Below are 21,169 nucleotides of genomic sequence, written 5' to 3'. Positions count from 1 at the left end.
AAAAAAACTTCAGAAACAGACTTCAAAGAGAAACAGCAGAACTAAAATTCATTTGCAAATTTAACACCATTAATCTGGGCTTGAATAGGGACTGGGAGTGGCTGGCTCATTACAGAAGCAGCTTTTCCTCTCCTGGAATTGACACCTCCTCATCTATTATTGGGAGTGGACTACATCCACCCTGATTGAATTGGCCCTGTCAACACTGGTTCTCCACTTGCGAAGTAACTCCCTGCTCTCCAGGTGTCAGTATATAATGCCTGCATCTGTAACTTTCACTCTATGCATCCGAAGAAGTGAGGTTTTTACCCACGAAAGCTTATGCCCAAATAAATCTGTTAGTCTTTAAGGTGCCACCAGACTCCTTGTTGTTTTTGTAGATACAGACTAACACGGCTACCCCCTGATACTTGACATAGTATTATGGAAGTGACTGGAAGCCCAGTCAGAATTGGGGTCTATTTTATTACACAGGCATACCATGCCTAGCAATGTGACAGTCCCTGCCCTAGAAAGTGTATAATCTAGGGTAATAATAAACAGGAGGATGAAACAAATAGGTGAGAGGGAGGAGAAGTAAAAATAATAGAAGCATGTTGTTATGCACAGTAGCTGTGTGCACAGTGTAACTTGCCAGATATACCAGCTGGCAGAGTTCCGTAGACGACATAGCGGAGACAAATCTTATGGACTTACACATTTTGAAAGAATTTGTGCCATGTGTTAAGGGACAGCATGCAAGTAAGTGCAGTTCTGTCCCCCGGAGCACAATAAATACCTCCTCTCACTCTTCCACATCAACCCCCTGCAAACATTTATAGAGGTCTCTAGTTCTCCTTCTCCCCTGCACACGTAAGCTCATAGTCTGTGGGCACTGAGACAAGCCCTACTTATGAAAAGAGCTGAATATTTCCTCATTAATCAATCCTTCCCACTTGTCTCCTCCATTGGTTATTGAATGGAAGCCCGTAAGTGGGAGCAGTGTTCCTGGTGGAAGAACAGAGGCATTTGGAGGAGCTGCCTCTGCTTTGGGACGTTATGCCTGTGTATACAGCCTGCGATTGGGAGGGTGGTGCAGGAGTCCCCTGCTTAATGGTTATAGTCCAAGATGGTGGCGGCCTTGCCTAGTGGCGACCAGTCAGGTGGCGGCAGCCCCGCTTAGTAGTCACCACTCGAGTGGGAGTAGGGGAACCCAGGACCACCCTACTACATTGGGTTCTGACCCAGGGTCCTGTGGGCCGACTTGGCTGCTCACCTGGCCCATAAGCTTCCCTGGGCCACTTCCTACTCCAGTCTGCATCCCATCTAATCACTGCCTGGCTCTGGGTAACATCACCTTTGGGGGCCCCAGCCCTCATCCCTGGCACCAGCTCTGAGTCTCGACTGCTTGCTGACCCGAGGCAGGCTCCACCCTGATTCTCTCTGGGAGCTCCCAGGTTACATCCTCCTCCCTGGCTGGTCAGGCCTAGCCTGAGCTGCCTGGCTGGCTTTTTAGCCCTGCCTCCAGTCCGAGCATGCTCATAAGGGCTAAGGAGAGGGGCCTCCTTATCCAATAACTGTTCCTTAACACCTTCTTGGCCAGTGAGGGGCCTATACCTGGTCACACCCAATTCTATGTTGGCTTTTTTGCAGCCACATCAGGTTGCAAACTTCTGTCTAACTAGATCGGTTTTTGGTGTTCCTGCTTCCCAGATTTTTGCCTCCTGTTGATCATTTCCCTGTTGTATATTAGCCTATATTTCCTAAAAGGAATGTCTTATTTTTCTCTCTAGAGAGACACTGTGGGTGAGGCAATATCTTTTATTGGACCAACTTCTGTTGGTGAGAAAGACAAGCTTTCAAGCATATGCAGAACCCTTATTCTTTTCTTTCCACAATTGACTTTCATTGACCCCCCTTTGCATTATTTCATTGTCCATGATGGTATTAAGAACTCTCTCCATTGGTGTCAGCTGTGACTTCATTGAGGGGTGGTATGCCCTCTCCCCAGCCATTAATAATTTAAACAAGGCTGGATTCACCCCCAGTCTCAGATACAAATGCTCTTGTTGAGTAAACACCTCTCTTTCTAGGCATGGTATTTCTCATAGACTATCAGGGTTGGAAGGGACCTCAGGAGGTCATCTAGTCCAACCCACTGCTCAAAGCAGGACCAATCCCCAGACAGAGTTTTGCCCAGATCCGTAAATGGCTCCCTCAAGGATTGAACTCACAACCCTGGGTTTAGCAGGCCAATGCTCAAACCACTGAGCTATCCTTCCCCCAGCTATCAGCCTATTAGCAGAACAAACCAAATAAAACCCATAATATCTGCCTGGCCCTGTCACTGTTTCCTTGTGGTCTTTAACAGCAGCAGTTATATCACATGTAGAGAGGACTGACCATTCCCAGATCTCGAGGCGGTTGTCCTTACTTGTGAACTGTTGTACTGCTCATAAGTCCCCCCATGCCCTCCAAGCAGTGTCATCAAGCTAATCTGGAGGTTATCGAGGCTCACCCTCTGAACAAATATTTATTTAATCCCTGCTGATCCTCGATTAAGGGCACTAGGATTTCCTCCCAGGGACCATCTTGAGCGTGCTATGAATCCAGAAGGGTTCCCTCTCTGACTCCCAAAATTGAACTGCCCCCATCATACTGGTACTTAACCTCAATGCTTGAGGCATCCCACTAGATCTCTTCCCAAGGACAGTTTTTAGTGTTTATTGCATTGTTTCTGTGCAAGCCAATTAGAACTCATTTTTTCAGTTAAGATTCTGAGACACAGTATCAAATACTTTCATTATTAATCTATAGATTATAAGAATGGCCATACTGGGCCAGATCAATGGTCCATCTAACCCAGTATCCTGACTTTTGACAGTGGCCAGTGCCAGGTGCATCAGAAAGAATGAACTGAACAGGGCAGTTATTGAGTAATCCATCCCGTCATCCAGTCCCAGCTTCTGGCACTCAGAGATTGAGGAACACTCAGGGCATGGGGTTGTGTCCCTGACCAGCTTGGCTAATAGTCATTTATGGACCTATCCTTCATGAACTTAGTAAATTTTTTTAAACCCAGTTATAATTTTGACTTCCACAACATCCCCTGGCAATGAGTTCCACAGGTTTACTGTGTGTTGTGTGAAGAAGTACTTCCTTATGTTAATTTTAAACTTTCTGCCTATTTATTTCATTGGGTTACTCTGGTTCTTCTGATAGGTGAAAGGGTAAATAACACTTTTTCTCCATCCATAATTTTATAGACTTCTATCATATCCCCCGCTTAGTCGTCTCTTTTCTAAGGTGAACAGTCCTGGTCTTTTTAATCTCTTTTTTTACGGAAGCTGTTCCATACCTCTAATCATTTTATTGCCCTTTTTGTTTTTTTTCCAATTCTAATATATCTTTTTTTGAGATGGGACTACCAGAACTGTACACGGTATTCAATGTGTGGGTATACCATGGATTTATATAGTGGCATTATGATATTTGTGTCTGTCCCTTTCCTGATGGTTCCTAACATTCTGTTAGCATTTTTTGACTGCTGCTGCACATTGAGCGGATGTTTTCAGAGAACTATCCACAATGACTCTATGACAGGTTTCAGAGTAGCAGCCGTGTTAGTCTGTATCCGCAAAAATAACAGGAGTACTTGTGGCACCTTAGAGACTAACAAATTTATTAGAGCATAAGCTTTCGTGGGCTATGATCTCTTTCTTGAGTGGTAACAGATAATTTAGATCCCGCCATTTTGTATGTATAGTTGGGATTATGTTTTCCAGTGTAGATTATTTTGCACTTATCAACATTGAATTTCATCTGCCATTTTGTTGCCCAGTCACCTGGTTTACTGACTTCCCCTTGTAATTCTTCGCAGTCAGCTTTGGACTTAACTATCTTGAATAATTTTGTGTCATCTTCAGATTTTACCACCTCACTGTTTACTCCCTTTTCCAGTTCATTTATGAATATGTTGAACAGCACAGGTCCCAGTACAGATCCTTGATGGAACCTCCTATATGTCTCTCTCCACTGTGAAAACATTTATTCCTATCCTTTGTTTCCTATCTTTTAATCAGTTACTGATCCATGAGAGGACCTTTCCTCCTATCCTATGACTGCTTACTTTGTTTAAGAGCCTTTGGTGAGGGACCTTGTCAAAAGCTTTCTGAAAGTCCATATTCGCTATATCACTTGGATCACCCTTGTCCACATGCTTGTTGACTCCTTCAAACATTTTCAATAGGTTGGTGAGTCATGATTTCCATCTGCAAAAGCTTTTTGACTCTTCCCCAACATATTGTTTTCATTTGTGTATCTGATGATTCTATTCTTTGCTAGAGTTTCAATCAGTTTCCCGGATACTGAAGTTAGGATTACTCGTCTGTAATTGCCAGGATTTCCTCTGGAGCCTTTTTTAAAAATTGATGTTATATTGGCTACCCTCCAGTCATTTGGTAGAGAAGTTGACATAAGTGATAGGTTACATGCCACAGTTAGCAATTCTGCAGTTTCACATTTGAGTTCCTTCAGAACTCTTGGGTGAATACCATCTGGTCCTGGTGACTTACTACTGTTTGTTCCAAAACCTCCTCTACTTACATGTCAACCTGGGACAGTTTTCAGATATGTCACGTAAAAAGAATCGCTCAGGTGTACGAATCTCCCTCACGTCTTTGGCAGTGAAGACTGATGCAAAAAATTTATTTAGCTTCTCTGCAACGGCCTTGTCTTCCTTGAGTGCTCCTTTAACACCTTGATTCTCCAGTGGCCCCACAGATTGTTTGGATCACGTCTACATTCCTCTCATTAGTGTTATAATTCTGTTCAAACAAGCAATCAGGTTTGATTATTCTTTATAAATCCAATGTGATCAACTATGGAGTCATGACCACAACTTTGTAATAGCTGTTAAAGTCAACATGCCTCCTTCAAGGCCTTCTATCAAGTAAGCTATGTTATTTATAGATGTAAGGACCAGGAAGGACCATTGTGATCAACTAGTGCAACCTTCTGCACAGCATAAGCTATAGAATTTCACTCAGTATTTCGTGCATTTAACGCATTAACTTGTAATTTAATTAGAGTATCTCCTATAGTAAGCCATCTAATCATACTTTAAAGATTTCAAGTGATGGAGAATTTACCACATCCCTTGGCAATGTGTTACAGAGGCTAATTACCCTCACTGTCAAACATTTGCTCATTTCCAGTTTGAATTTTACTGACTTCAGCTTCCAGTCATTGGACTTTGTTCTGCCTTTGAGTGCTAGACGGAAGAGCCCTCTAATATCTGATAGCTTCCCTGGTGTAGTCACTTACAGGCTTATTGAATAGCTTCTTAACATACCCTTTTTGATAAATGAAGTAGATTGAACTTCTAGTCTCTCACTGTAAATTATTTTTTCAGACCACAAATCATTCATGTAGCTCTTCTTTGAACTGTCTCCACGGAAGAGGGAAAGGGAATAATGTGGTTTTATTTCGTAGCAGCTTCACTTGACAACATCAAGTTGCATAAGGCTTTTATACCACTGCCCATCACTGTAGTATCTGAAGGTCAGGTTTTTAAAGGTATTTACATGCCTAAAGATGCCTGGTGGGATTTCAGAAGAGCCTAGGCATCTTACTACTATTGACTTAAATGGGAGTTAGGCACCTTGGTGCCTAGTGGGACTTTCAAGAACACCTATCTGCATCTTTAGGGACCACTTTTAAAAATATGGCCCAAGTGCCTTCCACATAAAATCAATAGCAATAACAAAATCTCTAGCAGACTTCATGGGGCCTCTGTCACGTTTACTTTTCAGGGTAAAATCTCTGCTTGGGGTAGGATTCTCTTTTTAAATGTTATTAATTTACTTTTTTGGTATTTACTTAGGTTTAAGTTGTTTCAAAGTTGGTATCTTATGGTTTGTTGGGGGTATTTTGGTATCTGAATGAGAGGAAATAGTATCACTTTGGGTAGATAAATTTAATTTATGTCCTGTGTGGTTTGCAAAGCTCGTTGACATCTGTTCACTGAACTGTAGGGGTGGGAATGGAGCTCTATTTTTGAGCTAGCTCCCACCATCCTCTGAAGTGCTCAGAGCTCCTTTAGGCAACGTGTATTCAGCTTGTGGAATTTGTAACTGAAGAAGGTCAGACAGTCAATAGCATGGCTGGATAATGTTATGAATTCTAAAATCAGGGTAATCCCACTGAGGTGAGGAACATTTCCATGTCCAGCATTGCACAGCTGGCCAGTTCCAGGGCCTCTCACCCACAGCAGAGACAGAGGATGAATGGCTCAAGCCAATAATGTCCTTGGACCCTGAGACCTAGAAGGGCTGTTGGAATTGGCTGGGAAACAGCGGGTCTGGGATAGGAGTCATTTGGACATGTCTTCTTGTTGCCTAGGATTTTGAAATGATAATGCCTTTAAATCTAAAAGCTTCTCTCCTCTCTCTCCCACCTTCCACCATTGTGTGTGTGTGTGTTTGTGTGTCTATCTCTCTGTCTGTCTCCCTCCCCCCCTCTCAGTCAGAAGGCTTTAGCTGCACTTGAAGCAAAGCATTCATTGTTAAAGAGCGAGTTGGTTGCCAGGAGGGAGGCGCTGGAGAAATCTCACCTTGATGGGGAGTTGATGAAGCAAGAGAAACATGAGCTTGCCATGGCACTGGAGAGGGTACGGGCTCATCTGTTATTCCCAGGCAGCATCAAGCCCAGCTTGTTATTTCAAGAGAGAGTTCAAATAGCAGGCTCACCATACACTGCTCCCTGCAGTATGAAAAGGCTAGATAGTGTTATCTCCCATAAGGGGACACCAGAATCAAGCCAGAAAAACACTTCAGGGAGTTAAGCCTTCATGTGCATAGAGGGATGGCTGAGAGAGTATTGGGACCCCGACTAGAGGGAAAGAGGAATTCCTAGAGGATTAGGGGTGTGTATGGTGAGAGGGATGCACTTTGGGTATGAGGGAGGAGGACTGTCTTGGAGACACAGCTGATGTCAGGGGTTTGGTATGGAAAAGGCGATCCTTGGGTTAAAGCAAGGGAAGCCTTTGAGGGGTTTTGTTTTCATCTCCTTCCTTTCTTCTTTGCCCTGCTAGGCAGAACAGTCAATTGCTGAGTTGACAGGGGTTCAGAATAAACTGAAGGCAGAAACCGCTGATCTGCATGATGTGGCTGAGAAGATGAGTGGCATGAATGAGGCTCTAGCTTTGGATAAAATGCAGTTGAATCAGCTTGTCCTGCAGGTGAGTAGAGGTCTCCAAGGGTTGGGTTTACCTTGGTGAGGTCTCCTTCAAGCTTCTCCAGGGAATACTGGGGCTGACTGAGTGTGGACATGGCACAGTGTTCTCTGCCCAGGGCAGAGGCCCCAAAAAGAGTACGTCTGTGTTCTCTGCTCCTTGATTTCCTTTTTGTTTTTTCCTTGACTGTAGTTGGAGCAGGAGAATCAGGCTTTGTCAAGCAAAGTGAAGGACATGCAGAGAGCAACAGCCTCTGTGCAGGAGGAGCTGAGCCTGTCCGAAAGAGCAAATGAGGAGCTCTGTGCAGAGAAAACTCATCTGGAGCAGTTGCTGCAGAAAGCTAAGGAGGTGCAGGAGGAACTGCAGGCAGAGTTGGGTGTGCTGAGAGATGAGAGAAAAGAGACCCATGAGGTGATGAGTCAGGTGAGAGAGACCCCCCTGTCCTCCACAGGAATCTGGCAGCACCAGCACTGTGGTGCTGAGGCTGGGCGTGGTGCTGTTGGGTTTTAGAACACCTTCAGCACTAAGACATCCAGTGCTGTTGGAAACAATACAGGGTCAGAGTTCACATGACTCTTGTGCATTTCCTATTGGGCATGTCTCAGACTGATGGTGAAGGGTGGGGTTTGCGATGACTCTCCATGTTTTCTTGGGAGTTGAATTGTCCAATGGAGAGTATAGTGCATATAGTGAAGACGGTCACTTTCCACCCCAGGAACTCAAAACACTTCATAAATATTAGTGAGTTCAGCCTCACAACCTCCCTGAGAGGGAGGGACACTAGCCCCATGTTATAGGAATCTGAGGCTGAAGATTGCAGGCCTATGGCAAAGCATGGAATAGGACCCAGTCTTGCCATTCTTCTAGCACTATCATTGCCCCAAGGAGAACTCACTGGGAAACGTTGTGTATTGCAATAGGGGCCCATTTCATCCCTGCACCCAACGAATCTGCATTTTCTGATGAAAAATTCCTGACCAGCTCTTGTTAGGGGATTTCCCCATGGGCTGGCTTGAGCAGCTTTGCAGTCTCATGACACTAGGGTAGTGGAATGCAAGGTTCTGTACTAGGTCCAAAATGTCAGGAAGCATAAGGAATGGAATAGAAAATATGGAAAATGTAATGCCCTTGTATAAATCAGCAATCCGGCCTCCACTAGATAATGTATGCAGTACTGGTCACCCCATTTCAAAAGGATATTGCACAATTAGAGGGGGCTCTGAAAGAGGTAATGGTGAGAGCAGTTAGGGGCCTGGAAAAACTCCTATAAAGAGCCGTTGAGAAGATTGGCATTGTTTACATTAGGGAGGAGACATCATAAGAATATATAAAATACCGAATGGTCTATAGAAGGGAGATTTAGTCACCCCGACTCCTAACTCAAGAACAAGGGCAGATTCAATGAAATGAGACAGTGGTAAATTGATAAAAGGAAATGCTTTTTCATACAGCGTGTGATTAGAGTACGGAACTCCATTGCCACAGGATGCCACCACTGAGGCCAAGGACTTAGCAGGATACAGAGAGGACATTTATATGGGTGACCAAAATATTGAGAGTTACAATAGTAACTACTAAGAAAGGAAATGGAAGGGCTATAAATCTTCTTGCATTGGGGCTGAAGCCAGTCTCTAACAGTTCTGGATTTGGAGGACAGTCCCCTGGGGGGATTATCCTATGGTCGGGGATTCATGCACTTTTCTTTGGTGTGTCTTGCACCTTTCTCTGAAGCAGCTGGTATTGGTCAGTGTCAGAGATAGGATAGTGGCCTGGATGGACCATTGGTCTGATCCACTCTGGCAATTCTTGTGTTCCTACAGATTATTTTGGCCCTCTGAATCCCATGGGCCCTTGCTCCTCACTTCCCCTGCCTGCAGCTCCTGGGAATGATTTATAAATGCCCATGCTTTCTAGAAGAGCCTCCATGCCAAGGGTAGCTGGCCTTAAGCAACCTTTGTTACTCACTCCAAGTTGACCAGGATGATACTGCTGCCTCCTGTCTTGACTTATTAGTTAGCTCCTTCGGGTACCCTGCCTTGATTACTTGCCATAACTGAATGTTTATCTTGTTGCCTGTTATATATGACTTGTCATTTACACCTTGTCCTCTGTCTCTGCTAACCACTCTCCAGCCACCACCAGGCTTCCTTCACTCATCTTCTGGATCCACTCCTCACTTGTCCTCATCCAGTTCTCCCCTTCCCAACCTCATTCTCACAAATCCTCTTACCTTCTCCCTGTCCTGTCTTCAGCAACGTGTCTCCTAGGCCATGCCTTCCTCCTATCCCATCATCACCCTCACCCCACTGGCTGCAAGCTGAGCCACCCCATTTCATAGAAACATAGAAGATTAGGGTTGGAAGAGATCTCAGGAGGTCATCTAGTCCAACCCCCTGCTCAAAGCAGGACCAACCCCAACTAAAGCATCCCAGCCAGGGCTTTGTCAAGCCAGGCTTTAAAAACCTCTAACGATGGAGATTCCACCACCTCCCTAGGTAACCCATTCCAGTGCTTCGCCACCCTCCTACTGAAATAGTTTTTCCTAATATCCAACCTAAACCTCCCCCACTGCAACTTGAGCCCATTGCTCCTTGTTCTGTCATCTGCCACCACTGAGAACAGCTGAGCGCCATCCTCTTTGGAACCCACCTTCAGGTAGTTGAAGGCTGCTATCAAATCCCCCCTCACTCTTCTCTTCTGCAGACTAAATAAGCTCAGTTCCCTCAGCCTCTCCTCTTAAGTCATGTGCCCCGGCCCCCTAACCATTTTCGTTGCCCTCCACTGGACTCTCTCCAATTTGTCCACATCCTTTCTGTAGTGGAGGACCCAAAACTGGACGCAGTACTCCAGATGTGGCCTCACCAGTACTGAATAGAGGGGAATCATTTCCCTCGATCTGCTGGCAATTCTCTACTAATGCAGCCAAATATGCCATTAGCCTTCTTGGCAACAAGGGCACACTGCTGACTCATATCTAGCTTCTCATCCACTGTAATCCCCAGGTCCTTTTCTGCAGAACTGCCACTTAGCCAGTCAGTCCCCAGCCTGTAGCAGTGCATGGGATTCTTCCGTCCTAAGTGCAGGACTCTGCACTTGTCCTTGTTGAACCTCATCAGATTTCTTTTGGCCCAATCCCCCAATTTGTCTAGGTCACTCTGGACCCTATCCCTACCCTCCAGCATATCTACCTCTCCCCCCCCCACTTGGTGTCATCCGTGAACTTGCTGAGGGTGCAATCCATCCCATCATCCAGATCATTAATGAAGATGTTGAATAAAACCGGCCCCAGGACCGACCCCTGGGGCACTTCGCTTGATACCGGCTGCCAACTAGACATCGAGCCATTGATTGCTACCCGTTGAGCCTGATGATCTAGCCAACTTTCTATCTATCTTTATACTCCATTCATCCAATCCATACTTTTTTAACTTGCTGGCAAGGATACTGTGGGAGACCATATCAAAAGCTTTGCTAAAGTCAAGTCCAACCCCAAACCCTCCCAGTTCCTTTTCCCCAAGGCTACTTGCTTCACTCTACCACCAACCCTCAACTTCCCAAGGCCTGGGTCTCAAGGGAAACTCCTACTCCTCAGTGTACTTTACCCAGCTGTCTGTGGGGCCTCCTCCTAAGCTCTTTGACAGAATTCTTCTAAAGCCACTTGCAGGTCTTTTGCCTGGAGAGGCCTCGAACTTCTGCTTCTGTCCATGTCCAAAGAGAGACCCACAGCAAATCTTGCTCCCTCCCTCATCATTCCTTTACTGAAGTGAGAGAACCCTTTATAAAAAGTCTAATTTTCCAGCATTCTTTGCTGGAAAGCCTACCGCTCCCAAGATTCCATTTATTCTGGGTTGTAACAGAGCAGAGCTGTAGCCTGCCTTAAAGGGCCATCATGCCCTGTTACAGGTGGAAATGGAGCATCAGATGTACCTGTTTTAAAAATTCACCAGTAAACTTTTAGGAAAGGTGGTAACACAACTTTGATTACGTGGGAGCCCTTCCTCAAGCCCTGAGGAAGAAGAGAAGAGAGAAATCAACAAACAGACAATTTAAACTGACACTGAACTAATTTTAGTTTAGTATATCAAAAAGAAAATTTGTGAGCATCATGTGTCAATGGAGTAGAATGGGGAATTTGTCTTCACTTGTTTACTCATAGACTCATAGACTTTAAGGTCAGAAGGGACCATTATGGTCATCTAGTCTGACCTCCCGCATGATGCAGGCCACAAAAGCTGACCCACCCACTTTCCCTTAACTCAGCTGTTGAAGTCTCCAGATCGTGATTTAAAGACTTCAAGTCGCAGAGAATCCTCCAGCTTGCGACCCCTGCCCCATGCTGCGGAGGAAGGCGAAAAACCTCCAGGGCCTCTGCCAATCTACCCTGGAGGAAAATTCCTTCCCGACCCCAAATATGGCGATCAGTAGAACCCCGAGCATACAGGCAAGATTCTCCAGCCGGACCCTCATTTTACCAGCGATGGCACGTTATTGCCTAATTGACTAAAATCACGTTATCCCATCAAACCATTCCCTCCATAAACTTATCTAGCCTAATCTTGAAGCCAGAGAGGTCTTTTGCCCCCACCATTTCCCTCGGAAGGCTGTTCCAAAATTTCACCCCTCTGACGGTTAGAAACCTTTGTCTAATTTCAAGCCTAAACTTCCCCACGGCCAGTTTATATCCATTTGTTCTCGTGTCCACATTAGTACTGAGCTGAAATAATTCCTCTCCCTCCCTGGTATTTATCCCTCTGATATATTTAAAGAGAGCAATCATATCTCCTCTCTTGTTTGATTGTTTCATAATCTGCTATACTAATTTTGGGTATTATAATATAGGATAGGTTTGTTATCTTATTTCATTTTAAGGCCTTTTCTTTGTTTGATAATCTGAGGTTTTGTGTACTATGCTTTGTTTGACAAATACCCAGCTGGGGTGCTATGATGAAAGAAAAGCTAAATAGCATGGATTAGTGTTCAAGCTCGGCTGTCTGTTGGAAATGTGTAGGAGGAATCTGATCTGTGCAGCACCTATGGACAGGACTATGTTATAAATCAAAAGCCTTGTTGGTGCAGGCACGTTTGCAGTCTACCATCTCCCCACTCTCATAACTTGGCCACATCAAACTGATTTTCACAGAGTGCTGGAAGACACTTCTCATCCCCAAGAGCTGTTTTCGTGCCAAATCTAAGCTATTTACACCCAGCCACTTAAAAGAAAAGTGGGATCAAATTGTCATTTTTTAAGAATGGGAAAGCATATTTATTTATTACTCTCCTCGGTCTCACAAATGCCTAAACTGTCTTTGCTCAAACTTTTCAAAAAGTCACCTTCGGGCATACTTCGACCCAGGACTCTCAAAAGATTTCAGTTTGAAAGGTGAAAGCTTTGGAAAGTTTAATACAGGATCTTTGCATGGAAACACTTAAGCAGCCTTCGCCATATGTGTTGGTAGTGCCTGAGCTAATGTTAGAATTGTCTAATACACAGGTTAAGGAAAGAGTGTCTGTACTTCTGGGTATAATCTGCAATAACAAATTAGGGTTAATAAATTCAGTGATACAGTTAAAAGTATTAGCATCCAAATATTTGGGCACATCACTCATAAGAGGTTATACTAAGGGTATGTCTACACTATGAAATTAGGTCGATTTTATAGAAGTCGATTTTTTAGAAATTGATTTTATACAGTTGATTGTGTCCCCCCCCACTAAGCGCATGAAGTCGGTGGAGTGCATCCACAGTACCGAGGCTAGCGTCGACTTTTGGAGCGTTGCACTGTGGGTAGCTATCCCACAGTTCCCGCAGTCTCCACTGCCCATTGGAATTCTGGGTTGAGCTCCCAATGCCTGATGGGGCAAAAACATTGTCGCGGGTGGTTTTGGGTACATGTCGTCAGGCCCCCCTCCCTCCGTGAAAGCAACGGCAAACAATCGTTTCTCAACTCTTTTCCTGGGTTACCCGTGCAGACGACATACCATGGCAAGCATGGAGCCCGCTCAGCTCACCGTCACCGTACGTCTCCTGGGTGCTGCTGGCAGACGCGGTACTGCATTGCTACACAGCAGCAGCTCCTTGCCTTCACGGCAGCAGACGGTGCAGTACGACTGCTAGCCGTCGTTGTCATCTCCTGGGTGCTCCTGGCCGACCTTGGTGAGGTCGGACAGGGGCACCTGGGCAGACATGGGTGCTCCTGGCAGACCTTGGTGAGGTCGGTCAGGGGCACCTGGGCAGACATGGGAGTGACTCCAGGTCATTCTCTTCTTTAAGTTTCATCTAATGGAGATTCAGTCCTGCGTGGAATATCATGCGAGCTGGAGGCTTTTGCCTCAGGCTGCTCTCCCAGCCAGCAGCACTGCGCGGTCGCACCTACCCCAGCCTACCCCTTGCTCCCATGGCTCATGAAGCCTGGACAGTAGTAAGGATCAGTTCAACTATAGGCTGAACAAGTGCAGAATGGTGGTAGAATGTGCCTTTGGATGTTTAAAATCTCGCTGGCACTGTTTGCTGACTAGGCTGTTTGCGATTAGAAGAGCACAGCAAGGCGCGCTGTGCATCACAGAGGCTTTGAAAACCAGTTTCATGACTGGCCAGGCTTCGGTGTGACAGTTGTGTGTGTTTCTCCTTGATGCAAACCCGCCCCCTTTGTTGATTTTAATTCCCTGTAAGCCAATTTCCAATTCTGGGACTCCATGGTCACCTCTGCTGATGAGATCTGCACGGTCACCTCTGAGCTTGCCACGCTGGCCAAACAGGAAATTAAATTCAAAAGTTCGTGGGGCTTTTCCTGTCTACCTGGCCAGTGCATCTGAGTTGAGAGTGCTGTCCAGAGCTGTCACAATGGAGCACACTGGGATAGCTCCTGGAGGCCAATACCGTTGAATTGCGTCCACACTACCCCAAATTCGACCCAGCAAGGTCGATTTCAGCGCTAATCCCCTCGTCGGGGAGGAGTACAGAAGTCAATTTTAAGAGCCCTTTAAGTCGACAAAAATGGCTTCGTCGTGTGGACGGGTGCAGGGTTAAATCGATCTAATGCTGCTAAATTCGACCTAAACTCATAGTGTAGACCAGGGCTAAGAGTAGATTATGGAAAGCAAATATAGCAATGAGTGTAGATTGTCCCTCAGTAATTGAGAATTTAGGGTAGGTAAATACAATCCATCACAGAAGTATTTCAGTTACTTTCCTGACTTCACTTCTCAATGACACTCCAGCTCATCTCTCCTGGTATCGCCGATGTCTGGTGATGTGTTCTAAATAGATGTCCCTCGACTACCTGATGGCGTCCGATACCATGAGTTGCCACATCAGCTGAGCGTAGCACTGATCGATTCCACATTCCCACAACACTCACTCATTACTGGGGCCCCATGCGCCGAGGGACCAGAGCTATAGTACTATCCCAAGCAACCCAATATGGACATAGACATCATTTCCAAATTGTCATTTTCAGGCCTGGTTGTCTCCTGGTACATCAGTGCAGAGTGACACCATGAAGGGCGATTATCTCAGTCCTTCAACCTTCTCCTCTGGCTAGCTCAAGAGTGAAGCTGATGAGTTCTGGAGAGTACCTTGGCTAGTAGTAGGAGCTCGTTTCCTCCTTTCCCCCCATTTTCAGATGTGTCGCCAGGAGGAGTCATCCAGCACTGACTTGGAGAAAACACGGCTGGAGTCAAGTCGCCGTGGAGATGCACTGGCTAAAGTATCCAGAGAAAAGGAAGCCCTGGTGCGTGAGAAGGCAGCACTGGAGGTGCGACTAGGGGCTGTGGAGCGGGACAGACGTGGCCTTTCAGAGCAGCTGGCAGAGCTCAGGTGAGGTTGGGGAAAGGGCCTTGTGCAGCACACAGATATACTTGTTGGATCTAGTTGTAATGTCACTCGACACTGAGTAGCTGGAATAGTATAGGTCGACTTACCCCCATAGTGAAGATATGCTCTGAGAGAGCGCTTTCCATCTGAGGATCACTGTATGTTTTGCAAACAGCCTCACCACCTCTGGGAGGTAGGGCCATTTTAATATCCATGTGCCAGGGCCAGGGTTCGCTCAGCCGGACAGCCGCTCATCAGGAGTCACAAGAGAAAACCCGAAGTCCCAGTGAGGATTTATTTTTGGTGCAAGCTTAATAAACTGAAGCAGAAGTATCTGCCCATGTCCCTTTCCTGCAACATGGTACTGTGTAAACTCCAAAACAATCCAGTATAATTCTTCGATATCTGGTTCCTCAGCTCTGACAGAGTGAGCTGCCCCCGGGCCATCCTCTTTGGCACAAGCTGTTTGCTTGGATTATCGGGATTGTGGAATGGAGTCCGAGGCTGAGTTTTCTGCAGGCTGCACTCTTCTGTTGATTGAGCAGACACCATTCCCTGATTACAACACCACGGATTTTGGAGCGGGCAATTCTGGATCCAAGGCTTTGACCTGAGGACAGTCAGAGTCAGTCCCACATCCGACTAAGATGGAGCTAGAGACTTATTCTGAAGGCGCTGGGAACCCAGAAACCTTCAGGGATCCATTTCTATGTTTGTTTATGTTGGGAATGATGGGGGTTGTAGGAATGTGCCACAGACCGAGATTCCATTTTCTCCTTGGCCCTCTCCAGCCTCATTTGATTTCTAGTCCTTCCCTGTTTTATGGATCCTTTACTCCTGAGCCTTGCTGACCTGTAGGAATAGGCATCAAGGCAAAATTGTTTGGTCCTGATAGAGGCCTCCCTATAGGATGGGGGAGCAGGCTGATGCCGGACACAGTGTTGGTATATAATACTCTAAATACTTTTATTGATTACAATGTAAACCCCACTCACTCCACATTCATACCCCTTTCATACTGTATCAGAGTCTGACGATTAGAACGAAGTCCCGATGGCCAGTCGAGGTCTGCTTCCAGTCATAAGGCCTGGGGAGCCAGCGTTGCACACCTCTTCAAAATTAGGGCTCTGGATTGATGTCTGACTCCAAATTGCAGATATCATAGACAACCATTTATAGTCCATTCCGTCGCGTCATCTGTCCTTTACCTTTGCCAAGAAAACAGTCCTGGGCAGGCTGCCATAATCCAAGGCATTTCATTTCCCCCAATTTTTGTCCACAGCTCCACAGCTGTAGCGAATACATTGCTGTGACAACACCACTGATGTTATTCCTTTTTCTGCTGATTCTTTATCTTTCCCATGGACACAACAAGTTGTTTTGCACAGAACAGTCCTTGACCATTCGCAACCTTAAATCCTTGCTTCGGTTGCCAGCACGCAACCCACGTACTCATCTCAAGCATACTTCACACACACTAGGCCTACTGGCCTATAGCGTATTACAACGTATTCATATATATGTGTATATATGTGTCACAACATATATGATTATATCCCAACAATATTACACTATATTTGCTGCTGCATCAGGATCAAATATCTGAGTGATCCTCTGGTCCAGAGAGAGTTTACTGTTAGTTGACTGTTAGTAACAGAGAGTTACTGTTAGGGGGAGTGATAGCTCAGTGGTTTGAGCATTGGCCTGCTAAACCCAGGGTTGTGAGTTCAATCCTTGAGGGGGCCACTTAGGGATCTGGGGCAAAATCAGTACTCGGTCCTGCTAGTGAAGGCAGGGGGCTGGACTTGATGACCTTTCAAGGTCCCTTCCAGTTCTAGGAGATAGGATAGGACATGTTGCCATGAAAGAGTATGATTCTTCTTAAGAATCTGGGCTACCAGAATAATTCAGGGAATGAAGAGCCTATTTTATGAGAGGAGACAAAGGGCTTGGTTTGTTTAGCCTAGCAAAATGAAGGCTGAAAGGGGATCTGATTGTTCTCTATAAATAAATTAGGGGGTAAACACCAGGGAGGGAGAGGAACTGTTTAAACTAAAGGACAATGTTGGCACAAGAGGAAATGGGTATAAACTGGCCATGAATAGATTTAGGCTGGAAATTAAAAGAAGGTTTCTAGCCATCAGAGGAATGAGGTTCTAGAGCAGTCTTTCAATAGGAGTTGCGGGGGCAAGAAACCCAGTTAATTTTAAGATAGCTCTTGATAAATTTATGACTGAGATTAGGTGATGTGGTTGCCTTCAATAATAGGGGACTGGACTCGATGACTCAGAAGGTCCCTTCCAGTCCTGTGCTCCAATGTGAGGAAAAGGAGTATTGCATCCCGTTTTGGGCCCCCCACTACAGAAAGGATGTGGATACATTGGAGAGAGTCCAGTGGAGGACAACAAAAATGATTAGGGGGCTGGGGCACATGACTTAGGAGGAGAGGCTGAGGGAACTGGGCTTATTTAGTCTGCAGAAAAGAAAAGTGAGGGGGGATTTGATAGCAGCCTCCAACTACTTGAATGGGGGTTCCAAAGAGGATGGAGCTAGGCTGTGATAGCAGATGACAGAACAAGGAGCAAAGGTCTCAAGTTGCAGTGGGGGAGGTCTAGGTTGGATATTAGGAAAAACTATTTCAGTGGGAGGGTGGTGAAGCACTGGAATGGGTTCCCTAGGGAGGTGGTGGAATCTCCATTCTTAGAGGTTTTTAAGGCCCGGCTTGACAACGCCCTGGCTGGGATGATTTAGTTGGGGTTGGCCCTGCTTTGAGCAGGGGGTTGGACTAGATGACCTCCTGAGGTCTCTTCTAACCATAATCTTCTATGATTCTATGAAGAGGAACAGGAGAATCATAGATTCCAGGGCCAGATGGGACCATTGTGATCATCTTGTGACGGGATCCCCAGAGTGCAGCCTGGGATGGTGGGACTGCTGTGCCCCCTTAACTCTCCAGCCTGAGCTGTCTCTCATAATGCTTTGCAAGTGACATGTAGCAACCCCCTCCAGGCGCTGTTATCACTCAGCACAATGGCATGTGGAGCCCCACACCCAGCTAGATTGCATGAATACTTCCAGAGCCACTCATGAATCACACAGAGCAAGGCACCAGCCAAATCCCCCCAGCTCCCAGCCTTGTACCTCAGGAATATACTGTCTTGCACTGCTTGAGACCCTTTCTTGAGCAATGCAAATTTATTAATTGGTTCACCACTTCACCAATGGAAAGTGGATATACACCAGCCTTTGTAAACCTGAGCAGATTTACCAAACACTTCAGGCAAGCTCATTGGTAAAGGTAAACAGTTAAACAAATGTATTGACTACAAAAGATAGATTTTAAGTGATAGGCAAAAAGTCAGAGTTAGCTACCAAAGAAAATAAAATATAAGCACGCAATCTAAACTCTCAACCCTATTAGATTGGGCAACATCTAGATTAAGATATCACCCCACTGGATATTGCAGTTCATAGTACATAGGTTTTCCCCTAGAAATCTGGGCCAGTCTCCTCTGTTGGAGTCTTCAGTCTTCTGAGTGTCCTTGTTGCTTGCAGCATAGGTGGGGGAAGGAGAAAGGCCAGGTATGAGGCCACTGTGTTCTGTTTTAGACCTTTAGTCCCATGTGCTTGGAGAACACAAGACCAGGCATATCTGGTGGGCATTGCTGAGTCCCCAGGCAAGGTTGAACAATTCCCCTGGTGTGGCCTCATGCAGGTGAGTCATTGCATTGTAGCACCCTTGCTGGACAACGGCTGTTGATGGTTGTTCGACACCCACCCGGGCGTTGGTTACTTTCCTTGCTGTTGTCTCAGAGTCTCTAGGGAGCTAACATCTGGTCAATTCCCCAACTTATACCATGTTTTAGTGACAACCATACAACACAATCTCATAACTTCATATGTGCCAATGATATACGTATTTAGCTAGAACAATGACTTTCAGCAGATCATAATCTTTCTCCTGATACCTCACATGGCCTGATTTATAGCAATATCACAATTATATATAACTAAAGAATATGGGGGATACAGGGTGCTCCCAAGATATAGAATTTCACACATCTAGTCCAACCTCCTGTGTAACAAAGGTCATAGAACTTCCCCAAAATAATCCCTAGAGTTTATCTTGTAGAAAAACAAGAGATAGTTACTGGACCTAGAGAACAAGCTGTTCCATCTTCTGCCTCTCTTGTGAAGTGGTTAGAAATAGTTCTTCTTCCCTTCTAGGTGATTTTTAGAGGCTTCCAAAAATGGCTAGGTTATATTGGTGATGCCTTTGACTTTGAGTTGTCAATCATGCTAGAGAAATATAATTGACTTTTGACATTATGAAACTCAAGAATAGGGTTAATTTAGCCATCCTGATAAATAAGGACTTCCTGGAACAAGCCTGAGTTCTGGATTTACTCCATCTTCTGTATGCCCAGGATCTATATTGGGTGATGCCATGCTGAAATGTGTATTGCAATTTATCAGGCTCTATTTCCAAGTTACAGTTTTTTCTTCTGGGATTCACTTCCGCCTTTCCTGGAACAGTTCCAGAGGAGACTACAGCCAAATCCAAATCCATTGTGTCCAGATGACAGAAGATTCTGAATCTTGAGCTTAGAGCTCTGTACAATGATTCAGACAGCTTTTTGCTCTCTCATCATGACTACCACTCACCCTTCATCAATGTACAAGCTAAAGCAGAGGACTTTCTGTTTGATGGACCAAACCTTTTCAGTATGAAAACTGATGAGACAATGGAAAAACTAGCAATCTGTAGGTTTATATAGTCCTTATTAGACGAGACCAGCTCCCTTCCTTTGCCAATGCCAACATCAGTCACAACAGGTGATAGGGTGGGTTACAAAGATCCTTTGATAGGCAGAAGTCAAAGCACTTCAGAGAAGACACCAAGAGCTGCTGCTGTTTCTACAGCTGCATCTTAATCCTCCACACTACAAAGCAAATGGGGCTCCCAGGGGATGTTGGCTCACTTCCCATCCTGGAGTAATTTCCTTCTGGGTTTCTGTTTGGGGACTGACTTTCCTTCTTCCTTGAAGCACAGAGTACAGTTACTAATGGGTCCTGGAGATAGTAGAATCAGGTTATGCCATTCATTTGCACTCAGTTTCCCTTTCTGATCCCTTTACGGGCATCCTTGTCAGGAGAAAGTGCTAAGGGATATAGTCCCATCATTCCTCAGTCTAGGAGCCATAGAAGTGATCTTTCACCAGTGCTTGTTTCCAAAAAGCAGACGTCTTTGTTCCATATTGAATCTTCAAAAACTAAATGAGTACATCAGAAAGTTCAAATTTTGTATGGTGATTTTGACTTCTGTGATTTCTTCCCTGAGTCCAGGAGATTGATTTGTGGCTTTTGACGTCAAAGACATCTAGTTTCACACGTCCATCATATCAGTGCACAGAAATTCTTGGATTCTGTGTAACAGCAGTTATCCGTCCAGAGCAGTTCTCTGGTATTGACTACGGTCTCCTTACAGCTTTTGATACTCAGAGCTGTTCTTTGTGTATGCGTCAGTGTGGACTCCACACTAGGTGCGCTGTGCCCTTGTGCACAGAACCAGATTTTTTTTTGAAGAGCACTGTCAATTAGAGGCTACGCATGCATCCTGTACTGCTGCATGCTGCTTTATGAGGCTATAAAGGCCAGGGTGTCCACAACCCTCCCACAGTTCCCTCTTACTGCTTCTGGCAGTGAGACAGAACTTAGCTGGTATCAAACCCATGGACTTTAGCTCTAGCTAAATTTCTCTCTCAAAAAAAGTCCTTCAAATCTTCTGAGATTCCTCAGAACCATCTTCATTATTTATTTTTGTTCCCTAGTCTGTTCTAGCACTTGTTGAACCAAAAGCTGCCTGCAGACCCTGGTGTCCAGGCCCTCCCATACAAGGGCCCCCTGCATAGGCTCCTAGAATGGGAAATTCAAAACCCACAGGCTTTAAGCCTTGTCTGCCCTGCAATGAGCTAATTCCTCTGAAAGATGGGCCCTGCAGATGCCTATTCTGTTTGAGAAAGTCTCATGTCCCAAGCCAGTGCTCTGTCTGCCTCTTCTCTGCAAGAACTTGCAAGCAGGGCCGGCACCAGGCACCCAAGCACATGCTTGGGGCGGCACCTGGTAAGGGGTGGCGGGGGGAG

The 21,169-nt window shown here is 45.5% G+C and overlaps 1 protein-coding gene across 1 annotated transcript in view; it reads left to right on the top strand.

Annotated features, from left to right (window-relative positions):
• CEP250 (centrosomal protein 250) overlaps nucleotides 1-21,169 on the top strand; it is a 122,002-nt gene that overhangs the window by 50,619 nt on the left and 50,214 nt on the right. Inside the window, exons 12-15 of the mRNA XM_029912595.1 lie at nucleotides 6,505-6,649; nucleotides 7,073-7,219; nucleotides 7,406-7,636; nucleotides 14,836-15,029. Coding sequence (XP_029768455.1) covers nucleotides 6,505-6,649; nucleotides 7,073-7,219; nucleotides 7,406-7,636; nucleotides 14,836-15,029 — 717 coding nt within the window. The remainder of the gene's footprint in view (nucleotides 1-6,504; nucleotides 6,650-7,072; nucleotides 7,220-7,405; nucleotides 7,637-14,835; nucleotides 15,030-21,169) is intronic.

This window comes from Terrapene carolina, unplaced genomic scaffold (assembly GCF_002925995.2).
Source record: "Terrapene carolina triunguis isolate 2854851 unplaced genomic scaffold, T_m_triunguis-2.0 Scaffold233, whole genome shotgun sequence".
Lineage (NCBI taxonomy): Eukaryota > Metazoa > Chordata > Testudines > Emydidae > Terrapene > Terrapene triunguis.
The sequence above is the reverse complement of the archived record's forward strand: the minus strand, read 5'-3'. Positions and strand labels throughout refer to the sequence as shown.